The 20081-nt window shown below is 39.7% G+C and overlaps 1 protein-coding gene across 1 annotated transcript in view; it reads left to right on the forward strand.

The window, feature by feature from the left end:
- The window catches only part of CFAP58 (cilia and flagella associated protein 58), an 87227-nt gene extending 67744 nt beyond the window's left edge, over positions 1 to 19483 (forward strand). The window contains exons 16-18 of the mRNA XM_082223476.1: positions 11635 to 11754; positions 14692 to 14825; positions 18283 to 19483. Of these exons, the coding sequence (XP_082079602.1) occupies positions 11635 to 11754; positions 14692 to 14825; positions 18283 to 18403 (375 nt within the window). The 3' untranslated portion in view covers positions 18404 to 19483. The remainder of the gene's footprint in view (positions 1 to 11634; positions 11755 to 14691; positions 14826 to 18282) is intronic.
- Positions 19484 to 20081: the final 598 nt, after the last annotated feature.

A 20081-nucleotide genomic window follows, 5' to 3' on the forward strand; every position in this document is an offset into this window, starting at 1 on the left:
GCTCCCTAATGAGAATACTGTTACTCTGTTTTAATTTAATGTTTATATGGTATACATTGCTCTGCAATGATTCTGCAATGATTCTCTAATTAATAGGCTTTGTTTTACTTTAGTAAACTTTAGTTTTAAAGATGAGCTGCATTTAGCTTGGGACAGACCATCTTATGATCAGAGGGCATATTATGTTTACTTAAATCTGAATAAGAACTTTCACTCAGGGATGACTGGCATTTTAATTTGGAACAACCTATATTATTTTTTCTCATAAATGTCGAGCAGCAATAAGTCAGGCTTTAGAGAAGCAAAGTGGCATAAAACATCCAAAAAATGAAAATATTTAATAGAAACTTGCGAATGAATGTCCAAGCTGTGGGCAGTCTGAAGCCAGAAGGGAACACAAGAGTATATTAATTGGGGAAGAGCTCTCCATGTTAGCTGTGCAGACATGTCAAATTCTCAAAGCCTCAAGCATGCTCTGGGGTAGGGGGCAGCAAACTTTTTCAGCAGGGGGCCAGTCCACTGTCCCTCAGACCTTGTGGGGGGCTGGACTATATTTTGAAGAAGAAAAAAGTGAACGAATTCCTATGCCTCACAAATGACTCAGAGATGCATTTTAAATAAAAGGACACATTCTACTCATGTAAAAACATCAGTGGCGTAGCGTGAGTTGTCAGCACCCGGGGCAAGGCAAGTAATTTGCGCCCCCTAACCCGGGGCAAGGCAAGTAATTTGTGCCCCCCCAACCCCTAACCTGCCGATCTGAGGCGAGTTGCCGCTGGCGCTGGCGCCCAAACGACGCCGCTTGCCCGGAGGAGGAGGGGGGCAGAGAGGCGAGGAAAATGCAACATGGCCCAGCAGCTGCAGTAGCAGCGGCGGAGGCGGGGCAGTGAGGAGGGGCTGCCTGGCGCGTTCTCCACGGCCCTGACGCGCGGGGACTGCGATGAGCGCTGAGAGCCGCTGCCTGCCGGACGCCTTCAGCCCGGGCGCGCGCACAGCTCGTCAGTTCCGTGAGACATGGGGCTCTGCTACAGCCTGCGCCTGAGGCTCTTCGGCGACTCCGGAGGCAGCGAGCGCCCCCCCCCAGATGTTGCGCCCGGTGCGGACGGCCCCCCTTGCACCCACCACGCTACGCCACTGAAAAACATGCTGATTCCCGGAATGTTTGCGGACCAGATTTAGAAGGCGATTGGGCCATATCCAGCCCCTGGGCCTTAGTTTGCCTACCCATTCTCTGGTGTATCGTTTCAAATACGGAATGGAGTTAATGAGCCTTTTTTGCCACTTATGTAAAAAATAAATAAAAATGGTGTGGTTTGCCTTTGAAGCAGGGAGGGCAAGAGTTGGGGATTGGAGGCAAACCCCTCTTCAAGCTATATCCAAGCTAGAATGGGTATGGGACTCGTTTGATTTGGTGCTTCTTTTTTTGAGAGGAGGAGATTTGCCTTTCAGCCTGCACACAGAGAGACACCAAACTTCTTTAGTATCTATAATTTTGGTTGCATTTGTTTTTAAGTAAATTGGAAAGATAAACTCTGTCAAATGGGATTCAGGAGTCCTGTCCGCTTTGTTCCGTGCAACTTCTGGCTTACTGGAATACAGTAACAGAATGTAGGCAAATGACCACTGTTAACACACATTTTGTTTCTTCTTTGAAGAAGAAAGAATTAAGTATAATGGGCTTCCTTTTGATGTTTCCCTGACATTTGGTGATCTTAACTCAGTGACAAATTAAATGACAAGACTTAAAAGAAATAGATACTGTTTAGTGATAATAATAATGGGTTTAATACAAGACATGTGGTTCTGCTGCTGCTAGATGATGACAGTAATACATATTGGAGAGGAAACCAGTTTCAGCTGCATAGGATAGATTTCACTTTCTAATAGAAATGTATGCATTGTCTCTAAATGGGGTTATTATCCACTCCATTGCACAATGTTCAGAGGACTTGGTTGGCCCTTGTTGAGGGTTACGAGAGAAATAAATTGGAAACCAATTGCAAATAAGACCAGCGGTCTATCAGCTGCTCCTTATTTATCTATATTACCAGGACCCTCTTACAAAATACAAACATGTACAACATTCAAGGCTGGGACATGTTTGGTTGTGAAAACAGTTGCCATCTTCTATAGTCACAATTAATGGAAAAGCCAACAGCATGAAAAACAGTTCAATCCTATTTTGAATTGCATAATGGAATTTCACCTATGAGTAAACTAGAGGTTTTTGTTGTGGGATAATTTCAAAACAGTGATCTCTGTAATAATTATGAGGTTGTATTGTGAAAGAAAATGTATCTTGTAAATGATATTGATATTTTTCATTTTATTTTGGTATCTTTGTTCATGGATACCAAAAAGTCTAAAACTAGGTAAGTTTTATTCATAACAAGGGCAGCCACTCTGGCTCCAGGCTTCAAAATCATGAATTGCTTTTGAAAATATTGGCCACACTCCACGCAATTGAGTGATTAACTAGAAGTATGTGTACTGTAGATAGATGTTTTTTCTACAATTCTTTTTATTCACACCCAGGAGTCTGACAGGAAGACTTATAGTGCTACATAGTAGCAAGAAAAGCAGGCAAAGAGGATGATCAGCAAAGGCAGCTTAAATGTGAAGCAAAATATCCATGTGGGTTCAATCTTTCTTCTTCTTCTACATCTCTGTTTAAAATATTTTTCTTTCTTTCTGGTTGAAGTCTCATGATGCAAAGCTTTCTACAGAAATGCGGGTCTGAAACTCATTACTAGTTAAATACATCAAGCAAAAAATTGGTCAAGGATGTCCCTTTTAACATTACCATCCTTTTCTCTTGTTTTTCTGAGTCATTTATGGTACTGACAGATTCTCAACATATTTGTCTGTTTACTATGCAGTGCTTATTTTTTAAGGTAATCCAGAAACTAGTAGTTTAGGGTTTCATTTCTAACAGACAGTTGCATTAGAACAGAAATCTTCTGATGAAGTGCTAAACCTGTATTAAGACAGATTCTGGGATTCTAGGTTGACTAAGTCATATTTGGAGTAGACCCACTGAAATTAACAGACTTACGGTAGGTTCTTTAAATCCATTGACTTCCATGGTTCTTCTTTGAGTATGACTAACAATGGATATCACCCCTTATCTTAATAGAAGGGCAAGATATCTCTACTGATTTCTTAAAAGAATAACACCAATGGAAAAGCAGAGGACATTTTTTGTTTAAGTATTTGTTCGGTTGAAATGCTTTCTAGCAACCATTTTCAGCACACACACGGGAGACCCACAAAGTTTCCCAAAAGGCAACCCTCAAGCTTATATTTTTCAGACCTGTTGGCTTTATTGGAAGCCCCAATTGACTGTCACTTCAGCACCATTCATATGATTTAAAAATCAGCTTTCTCTATAATACAGTGAAAGTTAATTAAGAATGGCTTAATGCCTTTTAGGACTTTGTTTACTGTCAGTAGTGTAGTCATGTATTGAAATCCGACAAGATTTGTGATTAGGTCACTCTTGCTAGGAAGAATAAGGTGTATTTGAAGGAAAAAATTATTAAGCTGCAGCCAGTTGGGGCTTTGAAGTGGCTCACAATGGAGTGCATTGAAATATGAGGGTCAGTGGTGTGCTGTTGTTGCGTAGTCGTTTAGTCGTGTCCGACTCTTTGTGACCCCATGGACCAGAGCACGCCAGGCACTCCTGTCTTCCACTGCCTCCCGCAGTTTGGTCAAACTCATGCTGGTAGCTTCGAGAACACTGTCCAACCATCTCGTCCTCTGTCGTCCCCTTCTCCTTGTGCCCTCCATCTTTCCCAACATCAGGGTCTTTTCCAGGGAGTCTTCTCTTCTCATGAGGTGGCCAAAGTATTGGAGCCTCAGCTTTAGGACCTGTCCTTCCAGTGAGCACTCAGGGTTGATTTCCTTAAGAATGGAGAGGTTTGATCTTCTTGCAGTCCATGGGACTCTCAAGAGTCTCCTCCAGCACCATAATTCAAAAGCATCAATTCTTCGGCGATCAGCCTTCTTTATGGTCCAGCTCTCACTTCCATACATCACTACTGGGAAAACCATAGCTTTTACTATACGGACCTTTGTTGGCAAGGTGATGTCTCTGCCTCCCCCCCCCTTCTTTTTAAGTGGTGAATTCGCAAACAAATGACAACAAATTACTTTGCCCTAGAAAAAAGGGGAAATGCTTTTTATGGTGGAAGGGAAAAAGTGATTATTCTCCATTTTCAGTTCAGCTTCTAAAGGACTAATTGAATAAATACTAGATTTTTAAATATACTCCATTGCTGTGCTCTTTCACAGCATAATCTGACATTGGCCACAGTTCCAAGAAAAAAACACTGGGTTTGACAGACCGCTGGTCTGATCCAATATAGCAATTGGATGCCAATGATAACCCATCTGTCATAAAAGAACACTTGGGTTTAGCAGATAAAATCTGGGGACCGTGTTTGTTTTTTTCTGCTCCATGAAGAAATTGTAACTGGAAGGAAGCCATATGAAGAGGCATTCTGAAGCCACTGAGACCATTCTGTTTCTTTGTTTTCTAGCACCTAAGCCATTTCTAAGCTATGCCATGTATTTGCTATTTAATTTCCCAAGACCTTTTGATTTTACTGATTAACATACACCGGCTCTTGCTAGTTGTGTCTGTTTGGCCCTCTACTGGCTTTTAAAGACATGCCAGAGCTTCATTTGAAAAATCTGTGCTGTCCGAACTCAGAATTAGTCTTCTTCATAATAACCTTTTCAAGGGCCAATAAACCCTTTCCATTAGGTTTTAGCTATATTCTTTAAATTGCAGAATCTTAGAATTGGAGGGGATCACATATGCCCCTAGAGCAGGCATAGGCAAACTCGGCTCTCCAGATGTTTTGAGACTACAATTCCCATCATCCCTGACAACTGGTCCTGTTAGCTAGGGATGATGGGAGTTGTAGTCCCAAAACATCTGGAGGGCCGAGTTTGCCTATGCCTGCTCTGGAGAATAACATATGCCAAAAGAATTCCTAATGGATGACTGCCCAATCTCTTAAAAATTACAGGAGAAGAAATTTTCACAGCTTCTCTAGACTGTTCCTAAGCTGCTATTGTCTTTACCCATTCCAATGTTAACTGAAAGCTGTATTCTGGTAGTCCAAGTCCATTGGTTTATCCTTATAGAAAATGTTGAGCAACTGTTAATCTTCTTTAATAACATTTTAAATTCCACAGAAGTCAACTTAACCCCCTTTCCCAGCTCCATTCAAAGCACAACTTTCCTCATAATTCTATGGCTTGCATTTTAGACTGTTTATAAGCTTTGGTGTCTTTTGAATCTTTTCTAGTTTATCAACATCCTCCTTTAACTGTTATGATGCAAATCCAACACAGTACTCCAAGGGAGGTCTGAGCAGAGCTATATTTACTCCTGATTTTTGCACATATCATCCAGAGATTTTTGCCTTCATCCAGAGATAACAGGGTAGTTCACAACATACCACTTATTTCATTTATTAATCACCTCCTATGAAGCATCTAGTGGCAACTTCACAAAACCTATATAAAAATATATATTAAAACATATTTATATAAAAACAGCTGAAAGTTACATATACGAAAACTATTTTAAATCCAATACAGATTCCCAGATTCCCGACACTAGGGCTCTCCCAGTTTGTTTCGGGCCCCACACATCAAGCAGGCCACACGCTGGATTTGATCTTTGGCGTCGGTATAGATATGATCATGTTTCCTTCGATGAAGGTGCCATGGTCTGATCACCATGCTCTGAAAGCCAGGATTGACGTTCCACCCCCACCCTGCTTAGGTGGCGAGCGGATTTGGGCTCGCCCGCAGAGGCTGATGGACCCTGATAGATTCCGTCAAGCCTTGCGGGACCTTTCTCCCCCTGGCAACTCATTGACTGAGCTTGTTGAGGGCTGGAATACCCAGCTACTGGCAGCCATCAATGAGATCGCACCCAAGCGCCCTCTGCGACCCCGCAGAAACTGGACTCCCTGGTTTACCGAGGAGCTCCGGAAAATGAAGCGGGACCTCAGACGGCTAGAGCGAGTATGGCGGGGTACCCGTGACGGAGCTTCAAGAACATCTTATAGGGTTTTTATGAAAACCTACGAGATGGCAGTGAAGGCCGCTAAGAAGTCCTACTTCTCGGCCTCCATTGCATCCACTAGCTCTCGCCCGGCGCAATTATTTAGTATAATTCGGTCTTTAACGTCCCTCGAAGGACAGCCAAATTTAAATAACAATTTGACACACAGCTGTGAGGCATTTGCGAGCTTTTTTGCGGAGAAGGTCCTGTTGCTCCGCCATGACCTCCCTGCCAATTTGGATACAATAAAGGAACTAGAGGCCCCTCGACTGTCCTCAGGTCCAGTATTGGACCACTTTGACCGGATATCCCCAGCCGATGTGGACAGACTCCTCCGAGCTGGAAAGCCCACCACTTGTCCTCTCAACCCGTGCCCGTCTTGGCTAATTAGAGCGTGTCCAGACGAGGTGCGGGCCCCCCTGGGGGATATCATCAATTTGTCCCTTGGCACCGGGACATTCCCAGGGGAACTGAAGGAGGCAGTGGTGCGCCCGCTCTTAAAGAAAACATCATTAGATCCCTTAGATCTATCCAATTACCGCCCGGTTTTGAATCTTCCATTCCTGGGTAAGGTGATTGAGAGAGCGGTTGCTGAACAGCTTGGTAGGTTTCTGGATGAAACATCGGCTCTGGATCTATTTTAGTCCGGCTTCCGCGCTGGTCATGGGACCGAGACGGCTCTGGTCGCCCTAACAGATGATCTCCGCAGGCAGCTGGATCAAGGCGGGTTGGGGCTGCTGATTCTTCTAGACCTGTCAGCAGCCTTCGACATGGTCGATCACGAACTCCTGGACCACCGCCTTGCCGACGTAGGGATCCAGGGCACAGTCCTTCAATGGCTGCGCTCGTTTCTCTCTGGTCGGGGACAGAGGGTGGCGCTTGGGGGGAATTGTCATCGCGCCACTTCTTGGTGTGTGGAGTGCCCCAGGGTGTGATACTCTCCCCGATGCTTTTTAACATCTTTATGTGCCGCCTCGCCCACCTTGTCCGGAGTTTTGGGCTGGGCTGCCATCAGTATGCTGATGACACCCTAGTCTATCTGTAGATGGATGGCCATCCTGACTCGGCCCCAGACACACTGATCAGATTCTTGGAAGCTGTGGCTGGATGGTTACGTGGGAGCCGGTTGAAGTTAAATCCTTCGAAGACAGAGGTCCTCTGGCTGGGACGGGACGTAATGGGATTGAGGGGGCAACTCCCATATCTTGCGGGGGTGCAATTAGTGCCAGCACCGTCCGTTAAGAATTTGGGTGTAATCTTTGATACCTCCCTCTCCATGGAGGCGCAGATTGCAGCTATAACAAAGGCGGCATTTTTTCATCTCCGCCAAGCTAAGCAGTTGGCTCCTTACCTCTCTCGCCCTGACCTAGCCACTGTGATCCACGCGACGGTCACCTCCAGACTGGATTATTGTAACTCACTCTACGTGGGGCTGCCCTTGAGACTGACCCAGAAACTCCAGCGGGTGCAGAATGCCGCGGCGAGACTCCTTACGGGGTCTTCGCTGCGAGATCACATTCACCCGGTGCTATACCAGCTGCACTGGCTCCTGGTGGAGTACAGGATCAGGTTTAAGGTGCTGGTTTTAACCTTCAAAGCCCTATACGGCCTAGGACCCTCGTACCTACGGGACCGCCTCTCCTGGTATGCCCCACAGAGGAACTTACGGTCTTCAAATAAAAACATCTTGAAGGTCCCATGCCACAGAGATGGCCTCAACTAGAGCCAGGGCTTTTTTGGCTGCGGCTCCAACCTGGTGGAACGCTCTGCCACAAGATACAAGGGCCCTGCAGGACTTGACATCTTTCCGCAGGGCCTGCAAGACAGAGTTGTTCCACCAGGCCTTTGGTCGGGGCGCAGCGTGACTCCCTCCTTTGGCAATTTTTACAGAACTTTAGTTTATGGTTGCCATCAATTTTGATTTTAATTAATTTTTATAATGTTGCACTATTTTAGTGTTAGCCGCCCTGAGCCCGGCTTCGGCTGGGGAGGGCGGGATATAAATTAAATTTATTATTATTATTATTATTATTATTATTATTATTATTATTATTCCAACTGGGATAAAGAAATGGTAAATTGCAACTTATTCCTAGAGTTTCTTTGTCTTTCTTTGGTTGGGGTTTGAAGTGCACCTCTCTGGAGCCCATGACAGTTAGTGATACAAAAATATGCATAGTTTTCTGAACAGCAATAAAATGTTTCTCATGTATACACAAACAAAAAGAAAAATTCAAAGCATTTTTTAAAAAGGCTTTAAGCATATTTGACATCATTCAGCAACTGTCTTTTCTGCTCTGTCATGTTGCTTTTCAGTTTCCGATTAACTGGCCACAAAGCAAACCATGAAAGATGCAGCCACTTTGTTTGAACATTGTAAGGACATTGTCAAATATTGCAAAATGAGACTGGATTTAAAGCAGAAAGAATCCATGCAAAATATGAGTGAAAAGATCAGTGACAAAGATGAAAGACTTTCTTCCAGCAAAGTGTTTAACTACGGCATCTATCATTTCAAGGAGAAACTAGAAGAACTGTTTTTTTAAAAAATATTTTTTATTGATTCTCCAATATCATTCCAATAACAGCCTCATTATAACAAAACAAATTTTATCCAATTAATACAATTATTAATGCCAAATATTCATATGTCAAATTATACGATTCAATTAAACTAGCTCCCTCACATGCTAGAGTTGATGAGTTCATTCTTCTACATTTTTTCTGCATTCCAAAAATTTAATAATTTCCATTCCATTCCATCCAGATATAATAATCCCTTATATAACAGCTACAGTCTTGTGATTTCAATTAGTGTTGGCATAATAGGTAATTTATAAAGTTTCAAGTGAGGAACTTTAGCTGTACTCCTTATTCTTTCCTACATGTGACAATTTTCCCCATGATGTTTCCCCATCCATATATGGTGGTATATCCGTTATTCCTGCAACTGTTGATGGTTCCCGTCATGTCATGGGAGAAGCTGTTATCTCACAGTTTCCAAAAGTCACTGCATCACTTCATCCCGTGATTTGGCTTCCAGTAAACAAGCCGTCTTCACCATTTTTCCAGACAGTCAATCTAGAAACTTCTATTCTCGCAGCTGGTAGGCTCATTTCCTCCCTGCCACTGATTTATGACCATTTAACCTTATCTCACACACATTCCTTTATGGATAATGGAGATTAGGGAGGATTTTGCTCTATATTTTCAAAGCATAGCTTTCAGTTCCTTTCTCTCACATACCCATTTCCAATTTTGTTAAATTCCATATTCTATCCCAATTTATTCCATCCTCACTTGTGCTGATATTTTAAAATAAAACTTGCATTCTAGGTTGGGGGTTGTTGTATCATAAATGTAGAGAAAAACCTTGAGTAAGCAAACCATGGGCTCCTCTCCCCCCACCGTCTCTTTCACTAAATGAAATCTGCTCTCAATCCAAACCTTTCACATCCTTGTAGCTGCGTTGTTTTTGCAGCTTCTTATCTCATTGTCTCTGGCATGTGTCTGTAGTTTACTCCAATTAAAGCCCAATTAACAGGATAACCTGTGCTTCCAGGGACAGGATGGGGGGGGGGTGTCGCAGCAGCCAGAGTGTTCCATGCACCCAGTGCCTTTGCCTGCCATCACATTCATGGGGAAGCGAGTGCCAGACTGCCAAGCAAATGGCAGATGAGAGCCTGGTTCCTCTTCCAGCCGAAGAGGAATGCAGATAATGAAGTTCCTCCATCATTATCTGTGTTGAGAGAAGCTCCATTCCTGGCGCACCGGAAACAGGAAGCCCGAAACTAAAAGAACTTTGTGTAGGATGAAAGGGAGACCAGATTTGGTGACTTTTGGTGAATAATTGCTGGCACTCTTTTTGATTGTTGTAAAAAAAAGTCTAAGTAAACTGGGATACAACAGTGGCCAAACTCAAAGGTTTTGCAGGTGTATGGATTCCTACCCATACAAGTATTCTCTACATTATTATTATTATTCTACCACGCTTTCACTCTAAGATCTGAGGGTGGGTCACAACAATTTAAAATACAGTGCAAAGAGTTTAAAACAAATTGCAATTACAAATATAGTGTGGGTCCCAAAAGCATAGTGTCAATGGCCAGGGTAAAGTGGTGTGTCTTCAGCATCTGTCAAAAACTGTATAGTGAGGGCATGTTTTACAGAACTAACATATTCACCTCTCTTTCAAACCATTGCCTAGATTCCTTGAAGAAAGGGCAGGATCAAGATCATGAAAATTAGGGAAGACTAAATCAGTTTTGTTAGTACATCATTGCATATTTCAAGCATTATGTTGTTTCAACAGAATATTAATTTTGAGCAGGTGATTGTAACTAAGTATAGAATACTGGTACATTACGAGTGGATTTGGTAATGCAAATCTTAAGCATGTTGCAAGATGAACTCTGCATGTAAAAAATGCCAGTGGCTAGGATTATTATTTATTTTATAGAATTTACACACAGCTTGATTATTTAAAACCCCCTCAAAGATAATAAAATCAATTTAAAAATTACAACAAAGGATTGAATTTGAATTTATCTTCAGCAGTGTATGCTTCAATATGATATGTTAAACACTCTGGGGTTTTAAGCCCAATTATATAGCCTAGGGAAAAGGATGAAAGTGCAACTGCAATCAGCGAACTCAAGCCTTGAGTTCTGCACTAGCCACCTCAATAAACATGAATACCTGCAAAAGTAGAACCATATGGTTTGAGATGCATTTGCCATACTTCGTTAAAGAGACGCAAAACTATAGTGAAAGAGACGCAAAATTCAGCTCAAATTAACAGTGAAAAGATGCAAAACTTTTCTATTTTGCTTCAATCAGCATTATAGGCCAGCATGTTTATATTTTCGCATATGCTCTTGATAAAAGTTCTGTGTTGTGCCTATGAGTAATCCATATAATTATGTATTTGTATGGTGGTTGTTAAATCTGTGTTGCCCTGTTCTAATTATGTTGTTAGCTTTCTTGGGTTTTTGGAATATTAGTGCTTGGCTAATTGTTATATATGTTATATATGATTATTCTTGCAGGCTGGCTTAAAAGCACTATGATACTGAGTGGCAGAGCAAATGTTTTAAGATAAAAATATAAATAAAATAATCTCTTAGTATGATCAGTTTTTAAACTGTAAAACCTTGTGAAAATTAGAAAGGATTATCTCATTACTGTCTTACAGCGTGATTTACAGTTTTCATTAATATACTGTGCAACATTTTCATATGCTTGCTGGTAGCCACTTGGTGTAGTACAGGTGCAAAATAGATTCATCGGTAGAAGTGGACTCACTTGTTGGAGGAATTGACTCAGGATAAACCATATTTACTAAGATAGCAGATACGATTTTTTTGTTTGAGAAGCAGTAAAGCACCACAGCTAAACCAAAACAGTTAGCTTATGAAAATCTTTATGGTCTGGATTGTTTTTATATTTCTGTTCTCATGTCTTTGCATTCCCTCTCCTTACATACATTCTAAGGTGGCAAGTGAACAATCGTAACTTCCAAATTGGTTTCATCTCACCTTGTCTCCTAGGAGAAGGAGAAACTGTATGTAGAGCTGAAGCACCTCTTGGCCCGTCAGCCTGGACCAGAAGCAGCAGAGCAGTTGCAGTTGTATCGGCACACTCTGCGGGAGAAGACCAAGCAGCTTAAAGTAAGAGTCATTTCCAATAATTCATTATATAAATAGTGAGTGTAGAAATAGATAGCTTGTATTCCGCAGCCCCAGGAAGTAGGAAATCATTGTTGTCAGGGACATAAGGACTTGTGTTCTGAAAAGTTTTTGGAACCTGAAGGTATACTTCTTAATTCATGGATAAGTACTTTAAGAATAGAACTACAAGTATGTTGTCACCCCAGAAAGGTAAATGGGACTTCCAAATTCAGAGGCAGAATTCTTCTGAGTAACATATCGAAGCAGAAGCAGCATGCTTTTGGTAAAGTCTTTTTCAGAGGCAGTTTGCCTCTGAATACCAGCTGTTGGGTAGAGAGAATGCAGCTGCACTGCTTGTGGACTTTCCCTGGGCTCGTTGGCCACTCGGACTACAGAGTGCTGGACTATATGGGACTTTCACCTGATCCTGCAGTCTGTTCTTATGTTCTTGTACCACTAACCTCTTAGAGTTCTTTGAGAGTGTCAGCAAATGTATTGGTAGAGGTGAACCTGTTGATATTGTATACTTTTGAAACAATACCTCACCAAAGGCTCCTGAGTAAGCTTAGCAGTTATGGAATGACTAAAGGTTCTGTTATTAATCAGTAACTGGGTAAGAAACAGGAAGCAGAGTGTAGGAGTAAATGGACCGTTCTCCCAACAGAGGGATGTAGAAAGTGGAGCTCCCACAATGATAGGCATTAGGACATGTGCTTAGGAATGAGCAGTGAAGCAGCCCAATTTCCTGATTGCACCAAATTGTTCAAGGTGGTTAAAATGGAAATGCACTGTGAGGAGCTTCAAAAGGATCTCTCTAAACTGGTTGAATGGGCAATAAAAAGGGAATGCAGTTCAATGTAAGCAAGAGTAAAGTGATGCACAATAGGGGGGAAATTATTAATTTCACATATATGCTAATGGGATCTGAACTGATGGTGACTGTCTAGGAATGGGACTTAGAATCATAGTGGATAACTTGATAAAGATGTGTGTGGCAGCTTTGAAAAAAGCAAATTCCATGTTGGGATCATTAGGAAATAGAACAGAAAAAAACCTGCTACTATCATAAAGTTTGGTGATCCATAATTTAGCATGACTATTCTTATGAATCACATGAACTGTGCTTTTTGGGAAATGCCCACGAGTTCTTTACACATACAGTTCTGAAGAAAGCTATTGTATGAATTTCCTAACATTGTTGTTTGCATTTCGTGGTATAATATTTGTTTATAAAATTAAGAAATTAAAATCTAATTAGAGCATAAATTTACAGCCTATTACTATAAATGTGCATCCCACTTGGGTCTTTGGAGATGCTGCCAGATTTTTATACGAGACTTAATTTCCTTTTTAAATGAGTTTTTTTTTTTTAAACATCCCCGTCAAAACAGTTTTCCTTCTGTCCTTAACAAGCTAGCAGAAACGGATTGAGAAAACATTGCTAAATCCTTCATTTTTCTCTAATGGTGCATTGACTTATATTAGTCTCGCATCTTATTAGAGGGCTGACAAGAGTAATCTTTCTTAACCCCTTGTCACTGTAAGACAGGATTTCTTGGGTGAGAAAAGCTTGTTTATGCCTCCTGGAACCGCTTGATGCACCATGTTAAGCAGCAACAGCTAATATGTAATGTAGTGCTCTTCCTTCATTTTCATTGCATGAAAATACAATACATTCTTTCCCCTCCTCCCATCCCTGTTTACGCATTCTAAGGAAAGCAGTGTGAAAAGTAATACCCATTTGCCATAGGTGGTAATAACTAAGGCTGCAGCTTATACCTCGGATAGGAGATGACTATTAAGGTTTTTGTGCTGGCTTTTGCACTCAACATATTACGGAGACATTGGATAAAACACAGCAATTAGTTGTCTGGGTTGTTTTAAAGTTTGTGGGCTCATAGAGTAATGTTTGAAACTAAAATAGCAGTCTATGCTTATGGTCAAAGAGTTGTAGCCAACAAAGGTAGAGCAGATCCATTGAAATTAATGGACCTAAGTTAGTCATTAAAAAAAAGTGTAGTGGCACCTTAGAGACCAACTAAGTTTGTTCTGGATATAAGCTTTCGTGTGCATGCACACTTCTTCAGATACGATAAAACAATCATTTGGTTTCATTGATACCAATATTGATAGCAGTTATTACATACAGACTACTTCCATTTGCACAGCACATGAATAGATATACTATACTTACTGCGACATTCTGATAGTATGAAAAATCTTTTGAGATAGTCAAGAACAATATTCAATATTCAATATTGGTATCTGAAGAAATGTACATTCACACGAAAGCTTATACCCAGAACAAACTTACTTGGTCTCTAAGGTGCTAGTGGATTATTTTTTATTTATTTCAACTGTGTCAGACCAACACAGCTACCTACTTGAATCTACGTTAGCCGTGTGCATTAATTTCAGGGGGTTTACTCTGTAACTTAGTCTGATTCACCTCAGAGAAACAAAAACACAAGAACAAAACATTAAATTTGTTCTTTTCTAAGCCTTATGATTTTGAATATTGTTCTTGAATTTCTCAAAAGATCAGAATGTCACAGTAAGTATAGTATATCTATTCATGTACTGTGCAAATGGAAATAGTTTGTATATAATAACTGCTATCAATATTGGTATCAATGAAACTAAATGATTGTTTTATTGTGTATTTTAAGCTGTTCATTGTGTATTTTAATTATGGCATGCTTTTAATGGTTCTGTATTTTAACCATGTTGTGAAACTGGTTTTTATGCTTTGTAAACTGCTTACAAACATCCAGACACTAAGCAGTATATAAATTAATGCATTGTAATGATGCAGAATGAGAGAATTGTTACCCAGTGCAGGGACAGATTTAAATAACAATTATTTATAAAAGCCGTATAGGTACAAGAAGACAACAAAGCACCCATGGCATTTGTTTGTTCTTGGTTTTTTTAAAGGTTTTGTCTTCTGAATTGAACATGTATGAATCACAGAGTCAAGAATACAAATATGAAATTGAAAGACTTGCCAATGAGCTTCTAAATGTAAAGAAAAAATACCTCACCCAAAAACGCAAGGAACATGAAAACAAGTAAGTGATAGTACCAGTGGTGGTAAAAATTACATTATTTAATAATAAATTACTGCCCAGCTGAGATCGGATTATGACAGCAATCTCATGTGTGTGGATACATGTTCCCCTGGTGAGATATGTGAAATTGCCAAATATTGAGTACTTCCTGTAAGTCACTTGTGTGAAAATTCCCCCAAGTGTAGTTTTATCTCTTTTCTCATGTCAGTGCCCAGCTTTCTTAATCCTTTAATTGCAACTCTTTTTTTCAGCCACATCCTGCCCCCCCCCCCCGCATTTAATTTCTGTTCTGGGCTTTTTATGTTGGTCCAGACTCAAGTAAACAGTTGCACTAGCAGGAGACAGTGCAATGAGTCCTGCTAGTGCAACAGGGCTCCCCCTTCTCCCCTGTACATACCTTGTGCACCCACTTCCACCCCCAAATTGGCTGTAGGGGAAGGAAAGGGGAGATCATTTCATCTTCCAAGAAAAAATGCTTGCACTGACATAATGATCATAATAGCTTGATGCTGAATTGCTCTCTGAGTTTGCTATTTCCAGACTTATTTGAATTGCATCCCATCACTGCTTTGTTTGGTCTATGGGGTGTTAGCAGTTTGACTTCACCCCAGAAGGTGCACTCCATTGTCTTTCGAGACAGACGGATGCCAATAACTGCTTTGCTGTTTCTCATTGATGAGGGCTTTGTTCCTTCACATTGGAATTTGAAAAGAGTATATAGTCAGTCTTCCAAAATCAGCTACATATCACAAAACCCTAGACCAGGGGTCAGCAAACTTTTTCAGCAGGGGGCTGGTCCACAGTCCCTCATAACTTGTGGGGGGGAGGGCTGGACTATATTTTGAAAAAATAATAATGAACAAATTCCTATGGTCCACAAATAACCCAGAGATGCTTTTAAAAAATTATTATTATTATTATTATTATTATTATTATTATTATTATTATTATTAAATAAATAAATAAAAGCACACATTCTACTCATGTAAAAACACTAGGCAGGCCCCACAAATAACTCAGAGATGCATTTTAAATAAAAGGACACATTCTACTCATGTAAAAACGCGCTGATTCCCAGACCATCTGCTGGCCGGATTTAGAAGGTGATTGGGCCAGATCCGGCCCCTGGGCCTTAGTTTGCCTACCCATGTCCTGGACCATCCCTGCTTCTAGAAATTCTCAATATCACACCTGTCAATTCAAAACCATTCAAACATCGCAATTTGCTTATGCAGAAACCACTTAACATGAGAGAAACCCCATGTTTAGAACTTCATGTGATCACACACATGCCTATTTAGCTGCATGTACATGTTGTTTACCTGATCTAATAGTCTCTTGATTCTGTTCTCAGTCACCCAGTCTTGATTTTTGCAGTCATGCTTCTCCCCATCTATGAATTAGATGTGCATCAGGCAGTTCAAATAATTTAATATATTCCTGTTTCGCTCCTTCCTGTGCTAGAACGTGATTTTTAGAACCTGCACTAGTACCCATTTAGAAATACAGAATTTGATTTCAAACTAGTTACTTCCTTTACCACCCAAACTTCATGTTTTTAGATAGCAAACAGTTCTGATGATTGAATTAGCAAAACCTCTGCCCATCTGCAAATGGCATAATGTTGCCTTGATGTTTGGAATTAGCAACAATTGTTCGTTGCTAATGGCCTTCCTGGGGCTTTATGATCAATACACAAAGCTACCATAATGTCTAGCGATCCATTTCCAACAGCTAAGTGTCCTTTTGAAAACAGCTATAATCTTTAGAATTTGAACCCTGGGCTTAGCTTTTCCATTTCAGCATTACAGGGAACGAAATTCACTCTGCCGTATTTTATTTCTAGAATTTCATTTCCTGCTACTGTTATATTTTTAAAGGGCAATGGACCATCTATAAGGAATAGAGTTACGCCTACATATATATGAGAATTACATACAGTACTATGAGGTTTTCATTTTTGTCAGTTTTATGGCACTTCCATAGTAAATTGTTTATAAGTCCAGAAAGGAGAATTAAGCTATCTCCTTTCTTCTTTTTTATTTTTATTTTTTTCTTACTATTTCCTTCTCCTTCCTTCTGCCTCCAAAATAGTCATGTAGTCAAGGGGACCTGCACATGTTTAGCTACTTCTTTCTAGTGTAGTATATAGTCCAGTGTCTATTACAGCTTGAATAAATTTGCAGTGTAGGGCATGATTGTGGGACTGCTACAGAAAATCATCATAAGCTCTCTTATGCTTCTTGCTCTCTGTTGCATGTTTGGATCACAGCACATTAGTCATTATTTAGGAGAGTTTGGTGCACAGTTGCATACATGCTTGCAACAATCTCACCCTTTCTCTTTTCCTCAGTGCCACAGTCCTTGAATTACTTTTTAAAAGAAAACATTTACTAGGAAGCAAATTTAAAATGTTCTCCAGGAAACTATTTAGTTTTTTGAACCATAGGGTTGTATCCAACTAAGTTCTACTCAAAATATATGCAGTGGAAGTAATGGACCTTAGGTGAGACGTGCCCATTAATTTTAGTGGGTATGCTTTGGGGATAACTAGCACTGGTTACATACAACCTATTGTTAGCTTCAGACATTTTTGAGGCTTTGATCTGTACCATAAAAAGTCCAAAGATTTTTTAAAAATTGTTAGAAAAAAATATAATACAGCATTTTTGTGCTTTAGTTACCACCAGTTTACAGTGATCTGATAAATTTGTTTGAATATTTTGCTCCATTTATGTAATTTTACATCTCAGTTCAGGAAAATGTGTCTTTCACATTGCTCTCCTGGCTCCCCCCCCTTTCCTCATTAAATATCTGAGTGGATAGTTAAACTATGCTGCTTTCTCTTAAGGCTGCTAAATTCAAGTTGTGATTGTTCTTCCTATGGCTTTAAGTCTAACGGTCACACCTATCAGTTCAAAGTTATATAGGCAGTGTTGGCTTTGTGTAAAAAGACCTGGATAATTATCTCTATAAATCTGTTAAATGGTGAAAATGGCTAACACAATTTCTTCATTAAAATTCAACAAAGGGGGGGGGGAATCCCTTTTTTGCCTTTGATGATTTCAGCTTTTTATTTGAAAAACAAATAATCATTTGGAGGAACAGTGCCAAGATTAGAAATTCCAAGTCTTACATTTATTATTCTTTTAATGAGAAACTGTGACCATTTTGAGGGGGTAACATTAGAAGAGCTCATTTAGTTCTAATTTTTAATAATTCTGCGTACCGTAAGCAGTCACCTAATTAGATCCAAACAGGCATCTAATTGTGGTTGTTTAGCTAAACAAGCTTTCATCAACTTATTTTTAATGATCTCCTGATAGAGCTATTGCTGCTATTAAAACTTTTGGAACTTTTCAAAATGATACTGAGATAAAAAATGTAATAATATGCCCTCTTTCTTTCTTTCTTTCTTTCTTTCTTTCTTTCTTTCTTTTCTACTTCCATCCCTAAGGGAAAAGGAGAGAGCCTTGAGTAACATAGAGCATGACTACCAAGGAACGAGAGCCAGAGCTTCACGCTTCACCGGAGGTGGTTTCCCGCTTAACAACCCACCTCCCAAAATTGTAGCCTAACACTATTGCATCATTAAACCTCATCCACTAGAATGGAAAAGAGACATTGGCATGTCCAGCTGAACTAAAATGTTTTTGAATACAGATTAGATAATATTATGGTTTTTAAAATAATTTGTAGCAAAATATTTCGTCGAGGTTACTGTGTTCTTTCATTAAAGGCAGCATTCTGGCATAGGCAATGCTATTTTTTATGCCCAGTTAGTTGAATGCTGCGCATAATGAAGTCACTCCCCATCCTATAGATATATTTGGAGCAGATATTTCGATTTTACAGTTTTTGTTGTACTTCAAAGTACTCAAGACTAGAAGTAAGTTCAGTTGAAATCAGTGATACATGCTTCCAAGTAAATATATTGCATATAAAATTGTAATCAACTGTAAAATATCCATATCTATATTGGCTTAAACTACCTCTTCTTCAGCATGAAAAAACATGAAAAATAACTAGAATGCTAATAATTTAGCTTAAGAAAATATAAAGCTTAGAATTCATCACTTTATCGGAACAACATTAATCTGTGAAAGTTTAAAGTCATTCTCAAAACTGATTAGGAACATTGGGAAGGTATGCGATAACATTAAGCCCATACTGGTGAATGTATTTCCTTTTTTATGCTAGCTAGCTAGTATGATGGCAACATCTTTGACTGTACATCTCAGTCTGTACATTTAGATTATGCCTATCTTTCATTAATTTGTTTCTCAATCTAGAATCCAAATATAACCAACCTTACATTTTCGAACCTGTTAAAAGGAAGACACTGATTTAGTTCTGCAACATTTAAAGATTGTTTACATTTTACATCATATATACCTCCCCGCACCAAAACCTTTTCAACCAAAGAGATTTAATTAACATTCATTAGCAAGCCATTTAATAATGTCAATATGTGAGGTGCTGAAGAATGGGGATAAGAGTTTAAAATAAAATGTCTTTGATGTAGTCTTGCTTCAGGGATGAAAAACTCCCAGGAGAGAGCCTGATAAATATTTCATTAAAAAAAAACTTTTGCAAAGATATTGATCTTTTGTTTGGTGGAATACAGAATTGTATATTAAAGCCCCTTTGGAAAACTATTAATGTTAAGTGTTTATTTCACAGAAATCAAGTAATCTGTGATGGGGAATCATTTTGCTTTTATAGAAAGGACAAAGATACTTAGTTATTGGAGGAATTGCCATTGTCTTTAATTTCTGAAGCAATTATTATTCTTGTTAGGGTCTCTGTCTTTCGTGTCTTGTTTCCTGAAGATACCAGTGAATACTTAAAATTATATTTCTTACCATTTTCTTACCATCATAACAATCAACCCACTATAAACAAAATGTGCAATGTACAACTCCTAGTATCTTTGCTGCACCAGCTGCATGGAGCAGCAGAGACTGATTTAGGTTGGAGCATCCATCTTACCAGTACTGCATTGGTGAATTAAATGCAATCAGAAAAAGAACATCTGAACCAGCTTTGTGGGTAAGCCCTTAGACATGTTGGTTTTTTATATTCTTTCCCAAAACATCTTCACAACTTTCTTAAAATGCTATTATATGCATATGTGTTTATTTTGTTTTCTTTATATTGAAATTTGTCTCCATTCAGTACAAATTGGAACAATACATAGTTGAAGGTGTAGCTGCTTTACCCTGGCACAATGCCACCAGAGTCAACAAAGCTAAG

Source organism: Podarcis vaucheri (assembly GCF_965113315.1).
Source record: "Podarcis vaucheri genome assembly, chromosome: 5".
Taxonomy (NCBI): domain Eukaryota; kingdom Metazoa; phylum Chordata; class Lepidosauria; order Squamata; family Lacertidae; genus Podarcis; species Podarcis vaucheri.